At 47.2% G+C, this 21,062-nt stretch overlaps 1 protein-coding gene across 2 annotated transcripts in view; it reads left to right on the top strand.

Annotated features, from left to right (window-relative positions):
- Window positions 1-21,062, top strand: part of LOC129859056 (ribosomal protein S6 kinase alpha-3-like) — a 29,466-nt gene that overhangs the window by 4,541 nt on the left and 3,863 nt on the right. The window contains exons 1-17 of one of the 2 annotated variants that reach the window (XM_055928400.1): window positions 5,544-5,827; window positions 11,197-11,313; window positions 11,752-11,833; window positions 13,339-13,419; window positions 13,502-13,581; window positions 16,324-16,430; window positions 16,608-16,645; window positions 16,771-16,913; window positions 17,108-17,178; window positions 18,094-18,182; window positions 18,306-18,370; window positions 18,460-18,562; window positions 18,716-18,828; window positions 19,071-19,193; window positions 19,444-19,533; window positions 19,876-20,034; window positions 20,321-20,482. In XM_055928400.1, the coding sequence (XP_055784375.1) occupies window positions 5,624-5,827; window positions 11,197-11,313; window positions 11,752-11,833; window positions 13,339-13,419; window positions 13,502-13,581; window positions 16,324-16,430; window positions 16,608-16,645; window positions 16,771-16,913; window positions 17,108-17,178; window positions 18,094-18,182; window positions 18,306-18,370; window positions 18,460-18,562; window positions 18,716-18,828; window positions 19,071-19,193; window positions 19,444-19,533; window positions 19,876-20,034; window positions 20,321-20,482 (1,827 nt within the window). In that variant the 5' untranslated portion in view covers window positions 5,544-5,623. Of the gene's footprint in view, window positions 1-5,543; window positions 5,828-11,196; window positions 11,314-11,751; window positions 11,834-13,338; window positions 13,420-13,501; window positions 13,582-16,323; window positions 16,431-16,607; window positions 16,646-16,770; window positions 16,914-17,107; window positions 17,179-18,093; window positions 18,183-18,305; window positions 18,371-18,459; window positions 18,563-18,715; window positions 18,829-19,070; window positions 19,194-19,443; window positions 19,534-19,875; window positions 20,035-20,320; window positions 20,483-21,062 lie in introns of those variants that run through there. The other variant, XM_055928399.1, reaches the window with a different exon arrangement.

Genomic DNA, 21,062 nt, shown 5'->3' with positions numbered 1-21,062 from the left:
TCTCTTACACACACACTTTCTCAATCAATCACATCTCAAATATTCTTTATTTGACCCTGTGTGTTGTGGTCTGTCTATATGCAGAGTTTTAGATTGTGTGAGACTGTGAACAGAGTTTTAGATTGTGTGAGACTGTGAACAGAGTTTTAGATTGTGTGAGACTGTGAACAGAGTTTTAGATTGTGTGAGACTGTGAACAGAGTTTTAGATTGTGTGAGACTTTGAGCAGAGTTTTAGATTGTGTGAGACTTTGAACAGAGTTTTAGAGTGTGTGAGACAGTGAACAGAGTTTTAGAGTGTGTGAGACAGTGAACAGAGTTTTAGATTGTGTGAGACTTTGAACAGAGTTTTAGAATGTGTGAGACTGTGAACAGAGATTTAGATTGTGTGAGACTTTGAACAGAGTTTTAGATTGTGTGAGACTGTGAACAGAGTTTTAGATTGTGTGAGACTTTGAACAGAGCTTTAGAATGTGTGAGACTTTGAGCAGAGATTTAGATTGTGTGAGACTTTGAACAGAGTTTTAGAATGTGTGAGACTGTGAACAGAGTTTTAGAATGTGTGAGACTGTGAACAGAGATTTAGAATGTGTGAGACTTTGAGCAGAGATTTAGAATGTGTGAGACTTTGAACAGAGTTTTAGAATGTGTGAGACTGTGAACAGAGATTTAGAATGTGTGAGACTGTGAACAGAGTTTTAGAATGTGTGAGACTGTGAACAGAGTTTTAGAATGTGTGAGACTTTGAGCAGAGATTTAGAATGTGTGAGACTGTGAACAGAGATTTAGAATGTGTGAGACTTTGAACAGAGATTTAGAGTGTGTGAGACTTTGAGCAGAGTTTTAGAGTGTGTGAGACTGTGAGCAGGGTTTTAGATGTTGTGAGTGGCGTACATTTTTGCCACACACACAACGCACATATCCCTCCCTGTCAATGCAGTCAGCTGTGTATTATTATCTGCAATTATTCAGCCTTTATCAGCCTGTCATAAGAACTCTGTGTGTGTTGTTGTCTGGTCAGATTATTCTAGATCCCAAAGGGCCATCAGTCAAATGTAATATGATTGGGTCCCATAAGTCAGGGCCTGTCATATCCCTGCTCATATCATCACTGCCACACTCTCTCTCTGTCTATATTAGTTTTCATTGGAGATTTCATTGTGCAACATCATACAGAGAGGGAGAGGGAGAGAGAGAGAGAGGGAGAGAGAGAGACAGCGAGAGGGAGAGAGAGAGAGTCGGAGAGAGAGAGGGAGAGAGATGAGAGACAAAGAGAGAGAGTCGGAGAGAGAGAGAGGGAGAGAGATGAGAGAGAGAGAGATGAGAGAGAGAGAGATGAGAGAGAGAGAGATGGAGAGAGAGAGAGGGAGAGAGAGAGATGGAGAGAGGGAGAGAGAGAGAGAGAGATGGAGAGAGAGAGAGAGAGAGATGGAGAAAGGAAGGGGGTAAAGGGAGAGATAGCTAGGGAGGAGGCCATATTAATTAATAGCGAGACATAAAGAGTGAGGTCAAGCTAGAGAGAGAGACAGGGAGGGTCGCTGTCAGGATGATAATATCTCAGTCCTCTGACCGGCAGGGTCACTGGACTAGCTCATTGGCCCCCTTGGGTGGGTGTACGTCTTTAAGTGTGTCTATTGGTGTGTGTGTTGGTCCATACACTCTGGGACAGTGTTGGTATTGGGCCCTGTATGACAGTGAAGCATTGTGGGATTGTTATTGTGAGGTCACACAGTGATGATGCAATCTCTGTATCAGGCACCACGCTTCCTGAACACTCTCTAGGAACAATGACATCACACACACAAACACACACACACACACACACACACACATACACACACAGCCATGGTCAGAGGAGTTGTCCAGGAGTTTTCCTCAGACGCTATCTCTCTCAAGAGAGAAGAGGGAGTGAGATGAAAGAGAGGGAGAGGGGAGAATGAGAGGGAGGAGAGTTATGAGAGAGAGACAGGACGGGATGGAGGGGGCAGAAGAGAGGGGAGGGAGGAAAGGGAGAGCAAATGAGGGAGGAGACAGATGGAGGGAAAGAGAAGAGGGCACAAGAGGAAGTCATGGTCTAAAGCGTAAACAGAGCCCCACCCTGGGATCCCCCTGTCCCCCAGAGCCCCACCCTGGGATCCCCCTGTCCCCCAGAGCCCCACCCTGGGATCCCCCTGTCCCCCAGAGCCCCACCCTGGGATCCCCCTGTCCCCCAGAGCCCCATCCTGGGACCCCCCTGTCCCCCAGAGCCAGATATCTACACTCTTAGAAATAAAGGTGCTATGTAGAACCTTAAAGGGTTCTTTGGCTGTCCCCTTTTTTGATGCAGGTAGAACCCTTTTGTATCCAGGTAGAACACTTTTGGGTTCCATGTATGACCCTTTCCACAGAGAGTACTGAACCGCTCCATCTGAATCAACATGTCACAGTCACATTCTGGGCCTGTATTCAATTAGCGTCTCAGAGGCATAAATATCACACCTGATATCATGCCTGATCTTTGTGCATCTGTAACTTTCTCACATATCATTAGTCATGATTCATTGGTGATTATCCATAATCATGGTAGAATCCACATTAATGTAGAAGTGTTCAGAAACATATTGTTTTCTTATTTACAATAAAAGTGACTCCAAAATGACACAATATATTATTTACCATTCATTTCTATTGGTCACAAAATTATCTGAAATACAACCAAAACAAACTGAAAAAGCATCCAACAAGTTTGTAGGGTCACAAGCTTGATGTAATCATTGTGTGCTAGGAATATGGGACCAAACACTAAACCTTTGACTAAATGTTATACACTATAAGTGAATTTGTCCAAATACTTAAGACACCTTCAAATGAGGGGACTAGATACATAAAGTACATTCATTTCTACACAGTAAAACAGATATGTAGGAAAAAAAACTCAAATAAAAGGTGAAATTAAAACAAATGAAAAGTTTTAGCTTCCCTTTACAAATAAATACGTAGGGGAGTGTCCTTGTGGAGGACAAAGTGATCCCAGCAGCTCTCCTGCTCTAAGACTGGTCTCATTCTGATACTCCCTCTTCCTCCCTGATGTGGTGACAGGGGGATGTCTGTTGTCATGGAGACACAGGGGGATTGTGTTTCTATACCATCAGCAGGAAGTTAACCTCCACTAGACAGGAAACACACATATACACACACACACACACACAGCAGTAATGGATTGTGTTTACATACTGTTTATATATTTTGAGCATCTTTGTGGGTGTTGACTTTGTGTTTATATCTATTGGAAAGCTGTATCTTCTCGTGTGTGTGTGTGATTACGAGGCTTGCTCTGTAGATAAAGAGGTGAGATTTCTGTAATGAGACAGAGAAAGAGAGAGGCAGAGAGAGAAAGAAAGAGAGAGGCAGAGAGAGAAAGAAAGAGAGAGAGAAAGAAAGAGAGAGGCAGAGAGAGAAAGAAAGAGAGTCAGAGAAAGAAAGAAAGAGAGAGGCAGAGAGAGAAAGAGAGAGAGAGATCAGACTGATAAGACTAAGTAGGATAGAACTAGTGTACAGACAGACTGTGGGGTTCCCCTCTTCTCTCTGTCTCTCTCTGGAATGGGGCCGAGCAGACAGACTGTGGGGTCCCCCTCTTCTCTCTGTCTCTCTCTGGAATGGGGCCGAGCAGACAGACTGTGGGGTCCCCCTCTTCTCTCTGTCTCTCTCTGGAATGGGGCCGAGCAGACAGAGATGGAATTCTAATTTAGATAAATTCAGTTCCTGAATAAATTATGCAGTCCTGTCCTCTCTCTGCCCATCCTCCTCAATACGTGATAATATATCTCTTTCTCGCCCTCTCTCTCTCTGCTTCGGATTGGTTGTTAGTTAATCTATCACTGTCTGTAGCTACCAGCTCTCACAATGTCACGTCAGAATTAGACGTTTATTCATGTTTCTCAAACGTCAAATTTCGAAGTTGTTCCAAAAGTCAAATTTCGAAGTGTTTAAGGTTAAGTTTAGACATGAACTCTGAATGGTTAAGGTTTGGGATAGGCTTAAAACTAAAATAGCAAAAACAACTTTCTATCACTAGATTTGAACCTGCAACCTTTGGATTCAGAGGCAGACGCTTGAGGCAGATGCTTAAGCCAATCCCCCATCCCCGTCCACAACACCCTAGCAGAACTGAAACCTACTTGAAGGTAACAGTGTTGCCCCTAGGGTCCGGTTTCCACGTCATCTCCAGACGTCCTCAGACATGGATGGACGTCCAGTATTGACTTGTATCACGGGGAGCCTGGCTGGTCTGTAGAATGCCTCATGGACAGTTACCTAAGGACAGCGTGTGTGTGTGTGTTTGTGTGTGTGTGTGTGTGTGTGTGTGTGTGTGTGTGTGTGTGTGTGTGTTTATATGGGTTTGTATGTGTTTGTGTGTGTGTGTGTGTGTGTGTGTGTGTGTGTGTGTGTGTGTGTGTGTTTGTTTATATGTGTTTGTATGTGTGTGTGTGTGTGTGTCTGCGTTTGTTTGTGTGTGTGTGTGTGTGTGTTTCTCTGTCTGTGTTTGTGTGTGTTTCTCTGTCTGTGTTTGTGTGTGTGTTATCTGAGACGGTGACCTAAGCTCTAGTGGATGTGTTATATGCTGCTAACCTGACAAAGCCCAAGTACGCGCCTCAATCAGCCCTCTGTGGACTCTCTTGTATGTGCACTCTTAATTAGGTTGCATAAGTGGCTTAGGGACACAGATTGCCTGGAATTCCTCTCTCGCAATCCATGGAAGCCACCGTCACACAGAGACTTAGAGCCTAATACACGTTCACACGCGCACGCACGCACACACACACACACACGCACACACACACACACACACACACACACACACACACACACACACACACACACACACACACACACACACACACACACACACACACACACACACACACACACACACACACACACATACATGGAGGCTTAACACACACAGACCAGCTCCAGCACTATTAATACCAGAGCAGTGTTGTAGTACTGTGTTTATCAGTCCATTCTTCTACACACTGGATTCACCAGAATAATGTCTCTACTATCTTTACTGATCTTAATGTCACTGTTCAAGTGAAGAAAAGTGTGGTTTAGAACTAGTAGAGGTCTGTCCTCCCAGAAGAACATCAGGACTTATTGTTCTTATTGTGTGGGGACAATTAGTGAGGTTGCGCTCATGGGGAAGGTGATAGGCCTCGCACAACAGCTGCCTGTAATCCCAGCTACGCTCTCATATCCTGAGACACGCTTCTTTGTGTGTGTGTGTGTGTGTGTGTGTGTGTGTGTGTGTGTGTGTGTGTGTGTGTGTGTGTGTGTGTGTGTGTGTGTGTGTGTGTGTGTGTGTGTGTGTGTGTGTGTGCATTTTTCCCAGTACGTGTGTGTCTGGATCTCCAGATCACATGATGGAAACTAAGGGTAGGAGGTTAAGGAGGGGTTTAAGGAGGGGTTTAAGGAGGGGTTTAAGGGGGATCCCAGTTTGGATATCTTGTGTTCCCCCTGACTGGGTCACAAACACACACCTCCCCTCGCACACACTGCAACATGCTCTTAAACTTTCACTCACTCTACATCTCTCACACACACATCCGGTGCGTAGCTATCCAGAGGACAGTGTGTGGTTAGGTATGACTGAGGCCAAAGCAGTGTGTGTGTCTCTTGGTGTTTTAACTAGAGGACTGAGGACCAGACTCAAGGCTCTAGGTTGTCTACTGATCCAAAACTTTACTGGAGATCTTACCAGGAACTGCACCGGAAACTCTACCAGAAAGGAGCGGGACCGGGGCCTGTTTACTAGGGCAGGATGGGGATGTTCCGACCCCCAGGGGGCTGTGAGTACGGAACTGTGTGTGTGTTCTGACCCCCAGGGGGCTGTGAGTACGGAACTGTGTGTGTGTTCTGACCCCCAGGTGGCTGTGAGTACGGAACTGTGTGTGTGTTCTGACCCCCAGGGAGCTGTGAGTACAGAACTGTGTGTGTGTTCTGACCCCCAGGGGGCTGTGAGTACGGATCTGTGAGTGTGTTCTGACCCCCAGGGAGCTGTGAGTACGGAACTGTGTGTGTGTTCTGACCCCCAGGTGGCTGTGAGTACGGAACTGTGTGTGTGTTCTGACCCCCAGGGAGCTGTGAGTACAGAACTGTGTGTGTGTTCTGACCCCCAGGGAGCTGTGAGTACGGAACTGTGTGTGTGTTCCGACCCCCAGGGAGCTGTGAGTACGGAACTGTGTGTGTGTTCCGACCCCCAGGGAGCTGTGTGTACAGAACTGTGTGTGTGTTCTGACCCCCAGGGGGCTGTGAGTACGGATCTGTGAGTGTGTTCTGACCCCCAGGTGGCTGTGAGTATGGCACTGTGTGTGTGTTCCGACCCCCAGGGAGCTGGGAGGACGGAACTGTGTGTGTGTTCCGACCCCCAGGGAGCTGTGAGTACGGAACTGTGTGTGTGTTCCGACCCCCAGGGAGCTGTGAGTACGGAACTGTGTGTGTGTTCCGACCCCCAGGGAGCTGTGAGTACGGAACTGTGTGTGTGTTCCGACCCCCAGGGAGCTGTGAGTACAGAACTGTGTGTGTATAGAAACGCTATGCTGGAGTGTGTGTGTCGGGTTACTGCTGTCTGTCCTAGAGCTGATGTGGACTTAAACTTGCCTCGGGTGTTTTTCTGTGTTTATTTCAGAATTAAAAGAATAATTCTGAAAGATAATTCCATGGAAGATAGAGAACATTCCAGCTAACATTATTCTCTTGTGTGATGCTGTTCTTTTCTCTCCGATTTATATGTTGCTCATTACAATGACTCTTGATTAGATCTGTACACTTCATTAGTTTAATTGACGTCATTAAATGAATTGGCCCATGCAGCTACAGTGTGATTGAGTTCTAGTGATCTGGGAGGGTTGGAATTACACTCCCTCTGTAGTTTAATGACACACATGCGCGCACGCACTATTTGTGATGGCATGGAACACGAATGGTGTGGTTGTATAAGAAAAGAGGTGGTGTGTGTTTGTGTGTTTGTGTGTGTGTGTGTGTGTGTGTGTGTGTGTGTGTGTGTGTGTGTGTGTGTGTGTGTGTGTGCGTGTGTATGTGTGTATGTGTATGTGTGTGTGCAGGTGTTGTACCGTTTTAATCCTGTGATTAAGAAGTGCTATATGAGCGTCCTCTCTGATCCTCCATCTGTGGTGTGATTCACACACACACACACACACACACACACACACACACACACACACACACACACACACACACACACACACACACACACACACACACACACACACACACACACACACACACACACACACACACACAATGAAATACCTCTTGGTCCAAACAGTCTGAAATATCTCAACACCTACAGTTGAAGTCGGAAGTTTACACACACCTTGGCCAAATACATTTAAACTCAGTTTTTCACAATTCCTGACATTTCATCTTAGTAAAAATTCCCTGTCTTAGGTCAGTTAGGATCACCACTTTATTTTAAGAATATGAAATGTCAGAATAATAGTAGAGAGAATGATTTATTTCAGCTTTTATTTATTTCATCACATTCCCAGTGGGTCAGAAGTTTACATACACTCAATTAATATTTGGCAGCCTTGCCTTTAAATTGTTTAAGTTGGGTCAAACGTTTCGGGTAGCCTTCCACAAGCTTCCCACAATAAGTTGGGTGAATTTTGGCCCATTCCTCCTGACACACGCTTTTTCAGTTCTATCCACAAATCTTCTATATGATTGAGGTCAGGGCTTTGTGATGGCCACTCCAATACCTTGACTTTGTTGTCCTTAAGCCATTTTGCCACAACTTTGGAAGTATGCTTGGGGTCATTGTCCATTTGGAACACCCATTTGCGACCAAGCTTTAACTTCTTGACAGATGTCTTGAGATGTTGCTTCAATATAGCCACCAAATTTTCCTGCCTCATGATGCCATCTATTTTGTGACTGCACCAGTCCCTCCTGCAGCAATGCACCCCCACAACATGATGCTGCCACTCCCGTGCTTCCTGGTTGGGATGGTGTTCTTCGTTTTGCAAGCCTCCCCCTTTTTCCTCCAAATATAACGATGGTCATTACGGCCAAACCGTTCTATTTTTGTTTCATCAGACCAGAGGACATTTCTCCAAAAAGTACGATCTTTGTCCCCATGTGCAGCTGCAATCCATAGTCTGGCTTTTTTTATGGCGGTTTTGGAGCAGTGGCTTCTTCCTTGCTGAGCGGCCTTTCAGGTTATGTTGATATAGGGCTTGTTTTATTGTGGATATAGATTCTTTTGTATCTGTTTCTTCCAGCATCTTCAGAAGGTCCTTTGCTGTTGTTATGGGATTGATTTTCACTTTTTGCACCAAAGTACGTTAATCTCCAGGAGACAGCATAATGCACAAACCTCGTTGCTACAGTACTGTTTTTAATTGGTTAATGTTGCACAGGCTTACGTTTTTTAAAGTCATGTCAAAAAGATATCTGAGCGGTAGACTCAAAGTGATCTTGATTCAGAAAAGGTTGGTGACCACTGTTCTAGAGTTTTCCCTGTTAGCACCATCAATGTTTCCCTTTACTGTGGCAATTGTGATCGAATCAACACAATATTATCCACTTTCAATGCAACATACCGAAACAAAACAAACTATGCAAGAGCTTTTATTGTAGGCAGAACGCATCGGAGTAGGATTCTATTGCATTGACACACACTACTCAGCCCATACTCTACATAGACCGGTGATTGTAGGAACAATCAGAGCTGCAGTAGGTCTACATGCAAATAGACCATTGCTATATATGGATCTGTACCATTTACTTTGATCTGGACTGTGTTTACAACATGAGCGGTCATGAGTAGATGCGCTTGTTTTGAGATCAAAGCGAGAGCCTGCATTTGCATATTTGTTCATATGCTTTGCTAGTTAGTGAGTTATTAGCCCAGTTATAGATCATATGTAGTCAGCATTAGAGGAGTGATTGCTTCCTAGAAGAGCACAAAACATGTACATTTATAGGCAACTTTGAAAAGGGAGTCAGGTAAAGAGCTTTTTTTTTAACTTAAAGTGGCAGTGTTGTATTTTAAGACAGGCTTGAATAAGCTAAGGAGACAATAGGCAGAGGGTAGAATAATTTGTCTGATTTTCTGTAATAATGGTATGGGAATAATAATGCATTTTATTTTGTAAAGTGGTTTCTTGCATCAAACAACACAACATTTTCAGTACCTCCTTGTCTGAATGACAAGTGGATAAACAGGTTCATGTCAAGCCCTGCATGTTTTTTTTGTCAAAGGTCCTGTGGAATGTAGGCCTACATTGAACACCACACATGGGCTGCTACGGTAGCCTGAATGATAGAACAGCTATTTCCATGTTAAAATGTTATGGGATGCATTTTCTCCATAGTTTTTGATGGTAGGCCACTCTGGCAGGCCTACATTATGATCAAATAGCCACAGTAGCCTACATGGCCACTGTTATAACTGTAACTTAAAGCGCATACAGCCTCAGCGTTCACAGTAAATACGCACCGAAAGTTGCACAGCATTTTCACAACGTTCAAATTTGCTCAGCGCTGAAAACAATTTGAGGGAACATTGCATATGATGGTTATAAAGCTGAATATGAGCTCCATCCTGTTAGTGACATCTGGAGATGTGGACAAATTTGCATACAGAGGTGTGAAATTCCATATTTGGGCGTTGATGACATGAGCTGTGAAACAGGAGGGGGCGGGGGGTGGTTGTGGAGGTGGGGGCAGCAGAGGGATAGGGTGGAGAGTGACCACTGTTGGTGTGTCACTCTCTCTCTCTCTCTCGCGCGCTTTTCAGAGAGAGATGAAGCTGATCTAGAATGAGTGATGGGGGAGGCAGAGGAGAGACAGTGAAAAATGTACACATGCACACGCATGCACACACACACAACGCAGTGTGAAGTCATTGGTTACTCTGAGGTAGCAGAAGGATTAGGGATGGCACCATGGCAACTGCAAAGTTAGCTGTCCATCGTTGGCTTACTGTGTGACTAAGTTGTGTTTCGAGTGTGTTGTGTGTGTAATGTACAGTTGAAATCGGAAGTTTACATACACCTTAGCCAAATACATTTAAACACAGTTTTTCACAATTCCTGACATTTAATCCTAGTAAGAATTCCCTGTCTTAGGTCAGTTAGGATCACCACTTTATTTTAAGAATGTGAAATGTCAGAATAATAGTAGAGAGAATGATTTATTTCAGCTTTTATTTATTTCATCACATTCCCAGTGGGCCAGAAGTTTACATACACTCAATTAGTATTTGGTAGCATTGCCTTTAAATTGTTTAATTTGGGTCAAACGTTTCAGGTAGCCTTCCACAAGCTTCCCACAATAAGTTGGGTGAATTTTGGCCCATTCCTACAAAGTACGATCTTTGTTCCCATGTGCAGTTGCAAACCGTAGTCTGTCTTTTTAATGGCGGTTTTGGAGTAGTGGCTTCTTCCTTGCTGAGCGACCTTTCAGATTATGTTGATATAGGACTCGTTTTACTGTGGATATAAATACTTTTGTACCTGTTTCCTCCAGCATCTTCACAACGTCCTTTGCTGTTGTTCTGGGGTTGATTTGCACTTTTTGCACCAAAGTACATAACGCGTCTCCTTCCTGAGCAGTATAACGGCTGCGTGGTCTAATGGTGTTTATACTTGCGTACTATTGTTTGTACAGATGAACGTGGTACCTTCAGACATTTGGAGATTTCTCCCATGGATGAACCAGACTTGTGGAGGTCTACAATTTTTTGGGGGAAATCTTGGCTGATTTCTTTTGATTTTCCCATGATGTCAAGCAAAGAGGCACTGAGTTTGAAAGTTGGCCTTGAAATACATCCACAGGTACACCTCCAATTGACTCAAATTATGTCAATTAGCCTATCAGAAGCTTCTAAAGCCATGACATAATTTTCTGGAATTTCCCAAGCTGTTTAAAGGCACAGTCAACTTACTGTATGTAAACTTCTGACCCACTGGAATTGTGATATAGTGAATTATAAGTGAAATAATCTGTCTGTAAACAATAGTTGGAAAAATGACTTGTGTCATGCACAAAGTAGATGTCCTAACCGACTTGCCAAAACTATAATTTGTTAACAAGAAATTTGTGGAGTGGTTGGAAAACGAGTTTTAATGACTCCAAGCTAAGTGTATGTTAACTTCCGACTTCAACTGTATGTGTGTCTGTCCAACAGGAGGACGAGAGTGTCAATGAGATCAACATCACCAACCATACTAAGGAGGGGTCAGAGAAGGGTGACCCTCGACAGTTCGAGCTCCGCAAGGTCCTAGGACAAGGCTCCTTCGGAAAGGTGTGTGTGTGTCTGCCTGTCTGCCTGTGTGTGTGTGTGTGTGTGTGTGTGTGTGTGTGTGTGTGTGTGTGTGTGTGTGTGTGTGTGTGTGTGTGTGTTTGATTCCACTGATGTTTCTATTACTTATCCTTATGACAGAGAGTTGCTATAGAAACCACAAGGTAAGGGCCCTTCACATCTTGGCATTTTTTTTGAATGAACGATTATGTGTGTTTTCATGGTTGTCGTTCATCTTTCATAATTTCCCCCCCCAAAAATGATTGTGTGTGTGTGTGTGTGTGTGTGTGTGTGTGTGTGTGTGTGTGTGTGTGTGTGTGTGTGTGTGTGTGTGTGTGTGTGTGTGTGTGTGTGTGTGTGTGTGTGTGTGTGTGTGTGTGTGTGTGTGTGTGTGTGTGTGTGTGTGTGTGTGTGTGTGTGTGTGTGTGTGTGTGTGTGTAGGTGTTCCTGGTCAAGAAGACTACAGGTCCAGATGCAGGACAACTCTATGCCATGAAGGTTCTGAAGAAAGCCACACTGAAAGGTAACAGAGATGGGGAGGTGATTTCAGAGCAGATGAAGTACATTTTTCTCTCCTGGAATCATGTCAGTGTGACATACTATCAGGGCCTCACATTAGAATGGCAAGCCGCTGCTCTCTACAGGGTTGGGCGTTGAAGTAGTGGAAAGTTCCATCACTCATTTGAAGCTGAGGGCAGCAGCGCCTCCCCAAAAGTGCTGTGGTTAAATCCCCTTGGCCATAAACCTCTAGCCCCCCCCCCCCCCCCCCCCCCAAATTGGAAAACAATGTAATAGCCCTGTTTGTTGGAAATGGAACACGCCAACAGACTGCTTTATCTCAGAGAGACTACCGTCACCATCTGCTGGCCACAGACCATCAATCAATCAATCAATTTTATTTTATATAGCCCTTCGTACATCAGATAATATCTCGAAGTGCTGTACAGAAACCCAGCATAAAACAGACCTCATATTCACCTACAGTGGAGGGATTCTGCTCTGTCTCTCTCTCTCTCTCTCTCTTTCTCTTTTCTCTCTCTCTCTCTCTCTCGCTCCTTTGGAGCAGGCCCCTCCTCTCTTGTTGATTTTATATTTATTTCCCTCCTTTATTCAATTACTCATCCATTGCCATCTGGGAGCCACTTTCATGCCAAGAGAGAGAGAGAGAGGGAGAGGGAAAGACAGAGAGAAAGATAGATAGAAGAAGGGGGAAAGAGAGAGAGAATGATAGAGGAAGGGGGAGAGAGAAAGATATATAGAGGGAGGGGATAGGTAGAGGGGAATAAGATGGGGTGGGAGGGAGAAGGATATATAGAGGGAGGGGATAGGTAGAGGGGAATAAAGATGGGGTGGGAGGGAGAAGGATATATAGAGGGAGGGGATAGGTAGAGGGGAATAAGATGGGGTGGGAGGGAGAAGGATATATAGAGGGAGGGGATAGGTAGAGGGGAATAAAGATGGGGTGGGAGGGAGAAGGATATATAGAGGGAGGGGATAGGTAGAGGGGAATAAGATGGGGTGGGAGGGAGAAGGATATATAGAGGGAGGGGATAGGTAGAGGGGAATAAGATGGGGTGGGAGGGAGAAGGATATATAGAGGGAGGGGATAGGTAGAGGGGAATAAGATGGGGTGGGAGGGAGAAGGATATATAGAGGGAGGGGATAGGTAGAGGGGAATAAGATGGGGTGGGAGGGAGAAGGATATATAGAGGGAGGGGATAGGTAGAGGGGAATAAGATGGGGTGGGAGGGAGAAGGATATATAGAGGGAGGGGATAGGTAGAGGGGAATAAGATGGGGTGGGAGGGAGAACTACATCAGCAAAATGGATGTTGGCAAGCGGAGATCATTTATTTTATTCTGTTTGTTCCTAGATTTATGTGTACTCTGTATGTTTTAATACTGTGTGTGTGTGTGTGTGTGTGTGTGTGTGTGTGTGTGTGTGTGTGTGTGTGTGTGTGTGTGTGTGTGTGTGTGTGTGTGTGTGTGTGTGTGTGTGTGTGTGTGTGTGTGTGTGTGTGTGTTGCAGTGCGTGACAGGGTGAGGACTAAGATGGAGAGAGACATTCTGGTGGAGGTCAACCATCCCTTCATCGTTAAACTGCACTATGGTGAGTTAGCCAACCACAGCTCAGTACTACAGTGAGTCAATAACAACATCAGTCCCCTGGTAACCAATCAGATGTCTCTCAGCATTCCAAACAGAAGGGAAACTCTACCTCATCCTGGACTTCCTACGAGGAGGAGACCTCTTCACACGACTGTCTAAAGAGGTGAGGGCACGTGTGTGTTGGAGTGGCGTGTGTGTTGGAGTGGCGTGTGTGTTGGAGTGGCGTGTGTGTTGGAGTGGCGTGTGTGTTGGAGTGGCGTGTGTGTTGGTGCGGCGTGTGTGTTGGTGCGGCGTGTGTGTTGGAGTGGCGTGTGTGTTGGTGTGGCGTGTGTGTTGGTGTGGCGTGTGTGCTGGTGTGGCGTGTGTGTTGGTGTGGCGTGTGAGTGTGTTAATGTGGCGTGTGAGTGTGTTAGTGCGGCGTGTGTGTTGGTGTGGTGTGTGTGTTGGTGCGGCGTGTGTGTTGGTGTGGCGTGTGTGTTGGTGTGGCGTGTGTGTTGGTGTGGCGTGTGTGTTGGTGTGGCGTGTGAGTGTGTTAATGTGGCGTGTGAGTGTGTTGGTGTGGCGTGTGTGTTGGTGTGGTGTGTGTGTTGGTGTGGCGTGTGTGTTGGTGTGGCGTGTGTGTTGGTGTGGTGTGTGTGTTGGTGTGGCGTGTGTGTTGGTGTGGCGTGTGTGTTGGTGTGGCGTGTGTGTTGGTGTGGCGTGTGAGTGTGTTGGTGTGGCGTGTGTGTTGGTGTGGCGTGTGTGCTGGTGTGGCGTGTGTGTTGGTGTGGCGTGTGAGTGTGTTAATGTGGCGTGTGAGTGTGTTAGTGCGGCGTGTGTGTTGGTGTGGTGTGTGTGTTGGTGCGGCGTGTGTGTTGGTGCGGCGTGTGTGTTGGTGTGGCGTGTGTGTTGGTGTGGCGTGTGTGTTGGTGTGGCGTGTGTGTTGGTGTGGCGTGTGTGTTGGTGTGGCGTGTGAGTGTGTTAATGTGGCGTGTGAGTGTGTTAGTGCGGCGTGTGTGTTGGTGTGGTGTGTGTGTTGGTGCGGCGTGTGTGTTGGTGCGGCGTGTGTGTTGGTGTGGCGTGTGTGTTGGTGTGGCTTGTGTGTTGGTGTGGTGTGTGTGTTGGAGTGGTGTGTGTGTTGGAGTGGCGTGTGTGTTGGAGTGGCGTGTGTGTTAGTGCGGCGTGTGTGTTGGTGTGGTGTGTGTGTTGGAGTGGCGTGTGTGTTGGAGTGGCGTGTGTGTTAGTGCGGCGTGTGTGTTGGTGTGGCGTGTGTGTTGGTGTGGTGTGTGTGTTGCTGTGGCGTGTGTGTTGGTGTGGCGTGTGTGTTGGAGTGGCGTGTGTGTTGGTGTGGCGTGTGTGTTGGTGTGGCGTGTGTGTTTGTGTGGCGTGTGAGTGTGTTAATGCGGCGTGTGAGTGTGTTAATGTGGCGTGTGAGTGTGTTGGTGTGGCGTGTGAGTGTGTTGGTGTGGCGTGTGTGATGGAGTGGAGTGTGTGTTGGAGTGGCGTGTGTGTGTCTCACCTTCCCCTCTCCTCTCTGTGTGTGTGTGTGTGTGGGGTCTCACCCTCCTCTCCTCTCTGTGTGTGTGTGGGGGGGGTGTCACCCTCCTCTCCTCTCTGTGTGTGTGTGGGGGGGGGGTGTCACCCTCCCCTCCTCTCTGTGTGTGTGTGGGGGGGTGTCATCCTTATCTCCTCTGTGTGTGTGTGTGGGGGGGGTGTCACCCTTCTCTCCTCTGTGTGTGTGTGGGGGGGGGGGTGTCACCCTTCTCTCCTCTGTGTGTGTGTGTGGGGGGGGGGGGTGTCACCCTTCTCTCCTCTCTGTGTGTGTGGGGGGGTGTCACCCTTCTCTCCTCTGTGTGTGTGTGTGTGGGGGGGGGGGGGGGGTGTCACCCTTCTCTCCTCTGTGTGTGTGTGTGGGGGGGTGTCACCCTTCTCTCCTCTCTGTGTGTGTGTGGGGGGGTGTCACCCTTCTCTCCTCTGTGTGTGTGTGGGAGGGGTCTCACCCTCCTCTCCTCTCTGTGTGTAGGTGTGGGGTCTCACCCTCCTCTCCTCTCTGTGTGTAGGTGGGGTGTCTCACCCTCCTCTCCTCTCTGTGTGTAGGTGAGGGGTCTCACCCTCCTCTCCTCTCTGTGTGTAGGTGGGGGGTCTCACCCTCCTCTCCTCTCTGTGTGTAGGTGGGGGGTCTCACCCTCCTCTCCTCTCTGTGTGTAGGTGGGGGGTCTCACCCTCCTCTGTGTGTGTGTGTGGGGGTCTCACCTTCCTCTCCTCTCTGTGTGTAGGTGGGGGGTCTCACCCTCCTCTCTGTGTGTGTGTGGGGGGGTCTCACCCTCCTCCTCTCTTTGTGTGTGTGTGTGGGGTCTCACCCTCCTCTCTGTGTGTGTGTGGAGGGGTCTCACCCTCCACTCCTCTCTGTGTGTGTGTGTGGGGTCTCACCCTCCACTCCTCTCTGTGTGTGTGGGGGGTGTCTCACCCTCCTCTCCTCTGTGTGTGTGTGGGGGGGGTCTCATCCTCCTCTCCTCTTTGTGTGTGTGTGGGGGGGGTCTCACCTTCCTCTCCTCTCTGTGTGTGTGGGGGGGGGGTCTCACCCCCCTCTCCTCTCTGTGTGTGGGGGGGGTCTCACCCCCCTCTCCTCTCTGTGTGTGTGGGAGGGGTCTCACCCTCCTCTCCTCTCTGTGTGTGTGTGGGGTGTCTCACCCTCCTCTCCTCTCTGTGTGTGTGTGGGGTCTCACCCCCCTCTCCTCTCTGTGTGTGTGTGGGGTCTCACCCTCCTCTCCTCTATGTGTGTGTGTGTGGGGTCTCACCCTCCTCTCCTCTCTGTGTGTGTGTGGGGTCTCACCCTCCTCTCCTCTCTGTGTGTGTGTGGGGTCTCACCCTCCTCTCCTCTCTGTGTGTGTGTGGGGTCTCACCCTCCTCTCCTCTCTGTGTGTAGGTGATGTTCACAGAGGAGGATGTGAAGTTCTACCTGGCAGAGTTGGCCCTGGCCCTGGACCACCTTCACAGCCTGGGCATCATCTACAGAGACCTCAAACCAGAGAAGTACATACACACACTGAGACACACACACACACACACACACACACACACACACACACACACACACACACACACACACACACACACACACACACACACACACACACACACACACACACACACACACACACACACACATGTTTAGTATCTTTGTCTAAAGATCTATTTCTGTCTTTTCAGCATTCTGCTAGACGAGGAGGGACACATTAAGCTGACGGGTGAGTAATATCAGACCTGTGTGTGTGTGTTTTGTTTATATTTTTGAATGTGTCTATTCTCACTGCAGACGGTATGTCCTGAGAACAAAGCTTACTCGTGTGTTTATGTGTGTGTGTGTGTGTAGACTTCGGCCTCAGTAAGGAGTCTATAGACCATGAGAACAAGGCCTATTCGTTCTGTGGGACGGTGGAGTACATGGCTCCGGAGGTGGTCAACAGGAGAGGCCACACCACCAGCGCTGATTGGTGGTCCTACGGCGTGCTCATGGTGAGAGGGGTGGGGCCACACACCTTATATGGTTTATTTACCTGTTCCTTATTTGTGTTGTGTTACAGGTTGTGGTTAGGTTGTTGTTAGGTTGTAGTTAGTCGGTAGGTAGGTAGTAGTTAGGTTGTATTTTCGTTGTAGTTGGGTTGGTTGGTAGGTTGTGTGAAACTCTTTTTCTCTTCAACCTCTGGCAGTTTGAGATGCTGACCGGAACGCTACCATTCCAGGGGAAAGACCGCAAGGAGACCATGGCCATGATCCTCAAGTGAGTCTCTTCCACCGGGTCAACCACTTGATCTTCTGTCATCTCACTGGAGTAATGTGTTTACAAGACTGTGTTTGTGTTTGTTCCATGCTGAGGCAGCTCAGGGATTAACAATACATGAGCTAGTTGTTCCACTCAGCAGGAGGGCATTATGGTTGGACAGACTAGAAGAGTGATACAAGCAGGTAAATGGACATAGCTAAGTGGGCTGTTAGATGTTGATGACAGAAAGGGGGGGGCGATATAGGGAGGGTATGAGAGAGGCGGAGAGAGGGAGGGGGAAGAGCGGAGAGATGGGGAGAGAGACAGAGAGAAAGAGAGAGAGAGAGGAAGGGTGAAAGAGGGGAGAGATGGAGAGGGAGAGAGAGAGAGAGAGGGGGTGGAAGAGGGGAAAGATGGAGAGAAAGGGGGGGTAAAGAAGGAGAGAGATGGAATGGTAAAGAGAGGAAGGGTGGAAGAGATGGAGAGAAAGAGGGAGAGAGAGAGGGAGGAAGGGTGGAAGAGGGGAGAGAAAGAGGGAGAGAGAGAGAGAGGAAGGGTGGAAGAGGGGAGAGATGGAGAGAAAGAGGGGGGTAAAGAAGGAGAGAGATGGAATGGTAAAGAGAGGAAGGGTGCAGGAAAGTGCAAAAGAGATGGGTAAGAGAGATTTCAACACAGAATGATTTATCTCTCCCTGTCAATGTTTCTCTCTCTAGACTGCTGAGATGGTTTCTGTTAAACGCTGAGTTAGTTTCCCGTGTGTGTTACTGATACTGGGTGTCTCGACTTCAGCATTCAGTCAGATTGAATACAGGTTGATATATGATGACTGTGTCAATATCTGCACTGTCTCATGTTCTTTATTGTCTCTCTATCACTCCCTTCTGCATTCCTTCCATTCTTTCTTTACCTCTCTCTCTCTCTCTCTCTCCTCAGGGCTAAGTTGGGGATGCCACAGTTTTTGAGTTCCGAAGCCCAAAGTCTCCTGAGGAACCTTTTCAAACGCAACCCAACTAACAGGCTAGGTAACACAACCTGATCTTATGTCAGGGTTAAGATTTCCCCCTAATGGTTAATGTTAGGATTGAGGGAGGTAATCTGATCCCAGATCTGTGCTGAAGTGTAACTTCTGGTTCTGTTCTCTGTAGGGGCCGGCCCAGACGGAGTGGAGGAGATTAAAAGACATCACTTCTACTGCACCATAGACTGGAACGTGAGTGATGTGACGTCTCTTCTCACTGTGTTTCAGAGGCTATAGAGTCACAATATACCATATCATGTGTTCTCTATCTCTGTGTGTAGAAACTGTTCCGTAGAGAGCTCCACCCTCCCTTCAAGCCTGCTACGGGACGACCTGACGACACCTTCTATTTCGACCCAGAGTTCACCGCTAAAACACCCAAAGGTACACACACACGCACACACACTCGCACACACATGCACACACACACGCTTGCGTGCACACACACACGCTTGCGTGCGCACACACACGTCTCTCTATCCATCCATGCGTCAATTACTCTTTCATCTTTTGACATTCAACCACTTGTGTGTGTAGATTCCCCGGGGGTTCCGCCCAGTGCCAACGCCCACCAGCTGTTCCGAGGATTCAGCTTTGTAGCCATTACATCAGAGGAAGAGACACAACCACTACAGACTACTGTAGTACAGGTACACACACACACACACACACACACACACACACACACACACACACACACACACACACACACACACACACACACACACACAGCATCGTGTAATTTATGATTTTTCATCTGTGTGTGTGTGTGTGTGTGTGTGTGTGTGTGTGTGTGTGTGTGTGTGTGTGTGTGTGTGTGTGTGTGGCTGTGTGTGTGGCTGTGTGTGTGGCTGTGTGTGTGTGTGTGTGGCTGTGGCTGTGGCTGTGGCAGCTACACAGGAATATGTCCCAGCTGTCTGAAGCATATGAAGTGAAGGAGGAAATAGGACTGGGATCATACTCTGTCTGCAAACGCTGTATACACAAGGCCACTGGCATGGAGTACGCGGTTAAGGTGAGACACACACACCCCCCAGAAAGCACTGATATTGACCATTGTATTGTTAGTATTCAGAGCCATACATACACACACAAGTTGGTATTGGTTTCAACCCCAAAACACTCTGTCTGTCTGTCTGTCTGTCTGTCTGTCTGTCTGTCTGTCTGTCTGTCTGTCTGTCTGTCTGTCTGTCTGTCTGTCTGTCTGTCTGTCTGTGTGTGTGTGTGTGTGTGTGTGTGTGTGTGTGTCTCTGTGTGTGATGTAGATTATCAGTAAGGCCAGCAGAGACCCAACAGAGGAGGTGGAGATCCTAATGAGATACGGACAACATCCCAACGTCATCACACTAAAGGACGTGAGTCACACACACACAGTTTTGTATTGATATCCTTGTGGGGGGACCAAAGAATTGATTCCCTAACCCTAACCTAGCCATAAAACTAACCTTATCCCTAACTCCCTAACCCTATAACTACACCTAACCGTAACCTAACCCGTAACCTAACCCTAACCCTAAATCTGACCCCTCAGCCTAAAATAGCATTTTTCCTCGTGGGGACCGGCGAAATGTTCCCACTTGTCCCAATGTTGTTTGTTTTACTATCCTTGTGAGGAATTCTGGTGCCCACGAGGATAGTTAAACAAAAACACACACACACACTATTGCACCGGTATAACCCTGCTGTCTCTGCTGTAGGTGTTTGATGACGGCAGGACAGTGTATCTGGTCACAGAGCTGATGAAGGGAGGAGAGCTGCTGGATAAAATACTGAGACAGAAGTTCTTCTCAGAGAGAGAAGCTAGCGCTGTCCTATACACCATCACCAAGACTGTTGAGTACCTACACATACAGGGGGTAAGTGTGTGTGTGTGTGTGTGTGTGTGTGTGTGTGTGTGTGTGTGTGTGTGTGTGTGTGTGTGTGTGTGTGTGTGTGTGTGTGTGTGTGTGTGTGTGTGTGTGTGTGTGTGTTTTAAAGGACTCTTCAGTAGGAGGGCATATCAAGTTATAACCCTTTGATCCTACTTGTCTTTTTATTATTATTATGTTTTACAGCATACCAGGTAACCTAGTTGTCTTTCAATGTGTTGATGTGTGTGATTGATTGATTGATGAATTGACCGATTGGTTGATTGATTGCCAGGTGGTGCACAGGGACCTGAAGCCCAGTAATATCCTGTATGTGGATGAGAGTGGGAACGCTGAGTCCATCAGGATCTGTGACTTTGGTTTTGCCAAGCAGCTGAGAGCTGAGAATGGCCTGCTGATGACGCCGTGCTACACAGCTAACTTTGTAGCTCCAGAGGTAGGCACCATGTCACGCACTCTGTCTCTCTCTCTCTCTGCCCCCCCCCCCCTCTCTGTCTCCCCCCCCCCTCTCTGTCTCTCTCTCTCTCTCTGTCTCAATCTCTCGCTCTCAATTCAATTTAAGGGCTTTATTGGCATGGGAAACATATGTTTACATTGCAAAAGCAAGTGAAGTAGATAATAAACAAAAGTGAAATAAACAATAAAAAATGTACAGTTGTAACGGGTGTCGTCGGAAGGATGAGACCAAGGCGCAGCGTTCTTTGAGTTCCACATATTTTATTAACGAATTGAAACTTTAGAAAAAAACACCGACCGAACAGCTTCGTCTTGCAAACTACCTGCACACAAACACAGAACAAGATCCCACACAGAAAGAGGGAAAAGGGCAGCCTAAGTATGATCCCCAATCAGAGACAACGATAGACAGCTGCCTCTGATTGGGAACCACACTCGGCCAGAAACAAAGAAATACAAAACCTAGAAAGAAAGAACATAGAATGCCCACCCAAATCACACCCTGACCAAAACCAAAATAGAGACATAAAAAGGCTCACTAAGGTCAGGGCATGACAAAA

This window comes from Salvelinus fontinalis, chromosome 7 (genome assembly GCF_029448725.1).
Source record: "Salvelinus fontinalis isolate EN_2023a chromosome 7, ASM2944872v1, whole genome shotgun sequence".
NCBI lineage: Eukaryota > Metazoa > Chordata > Actinopteri > Salmoniformes > Salmonidae > Salvelinus > Salvelinus fontinalis.
The sequence above is the reverse complement of the archived record's forward strand: the minus strand, read 5'-3'. Positions and strand labels throughout refer to the sequence as shown.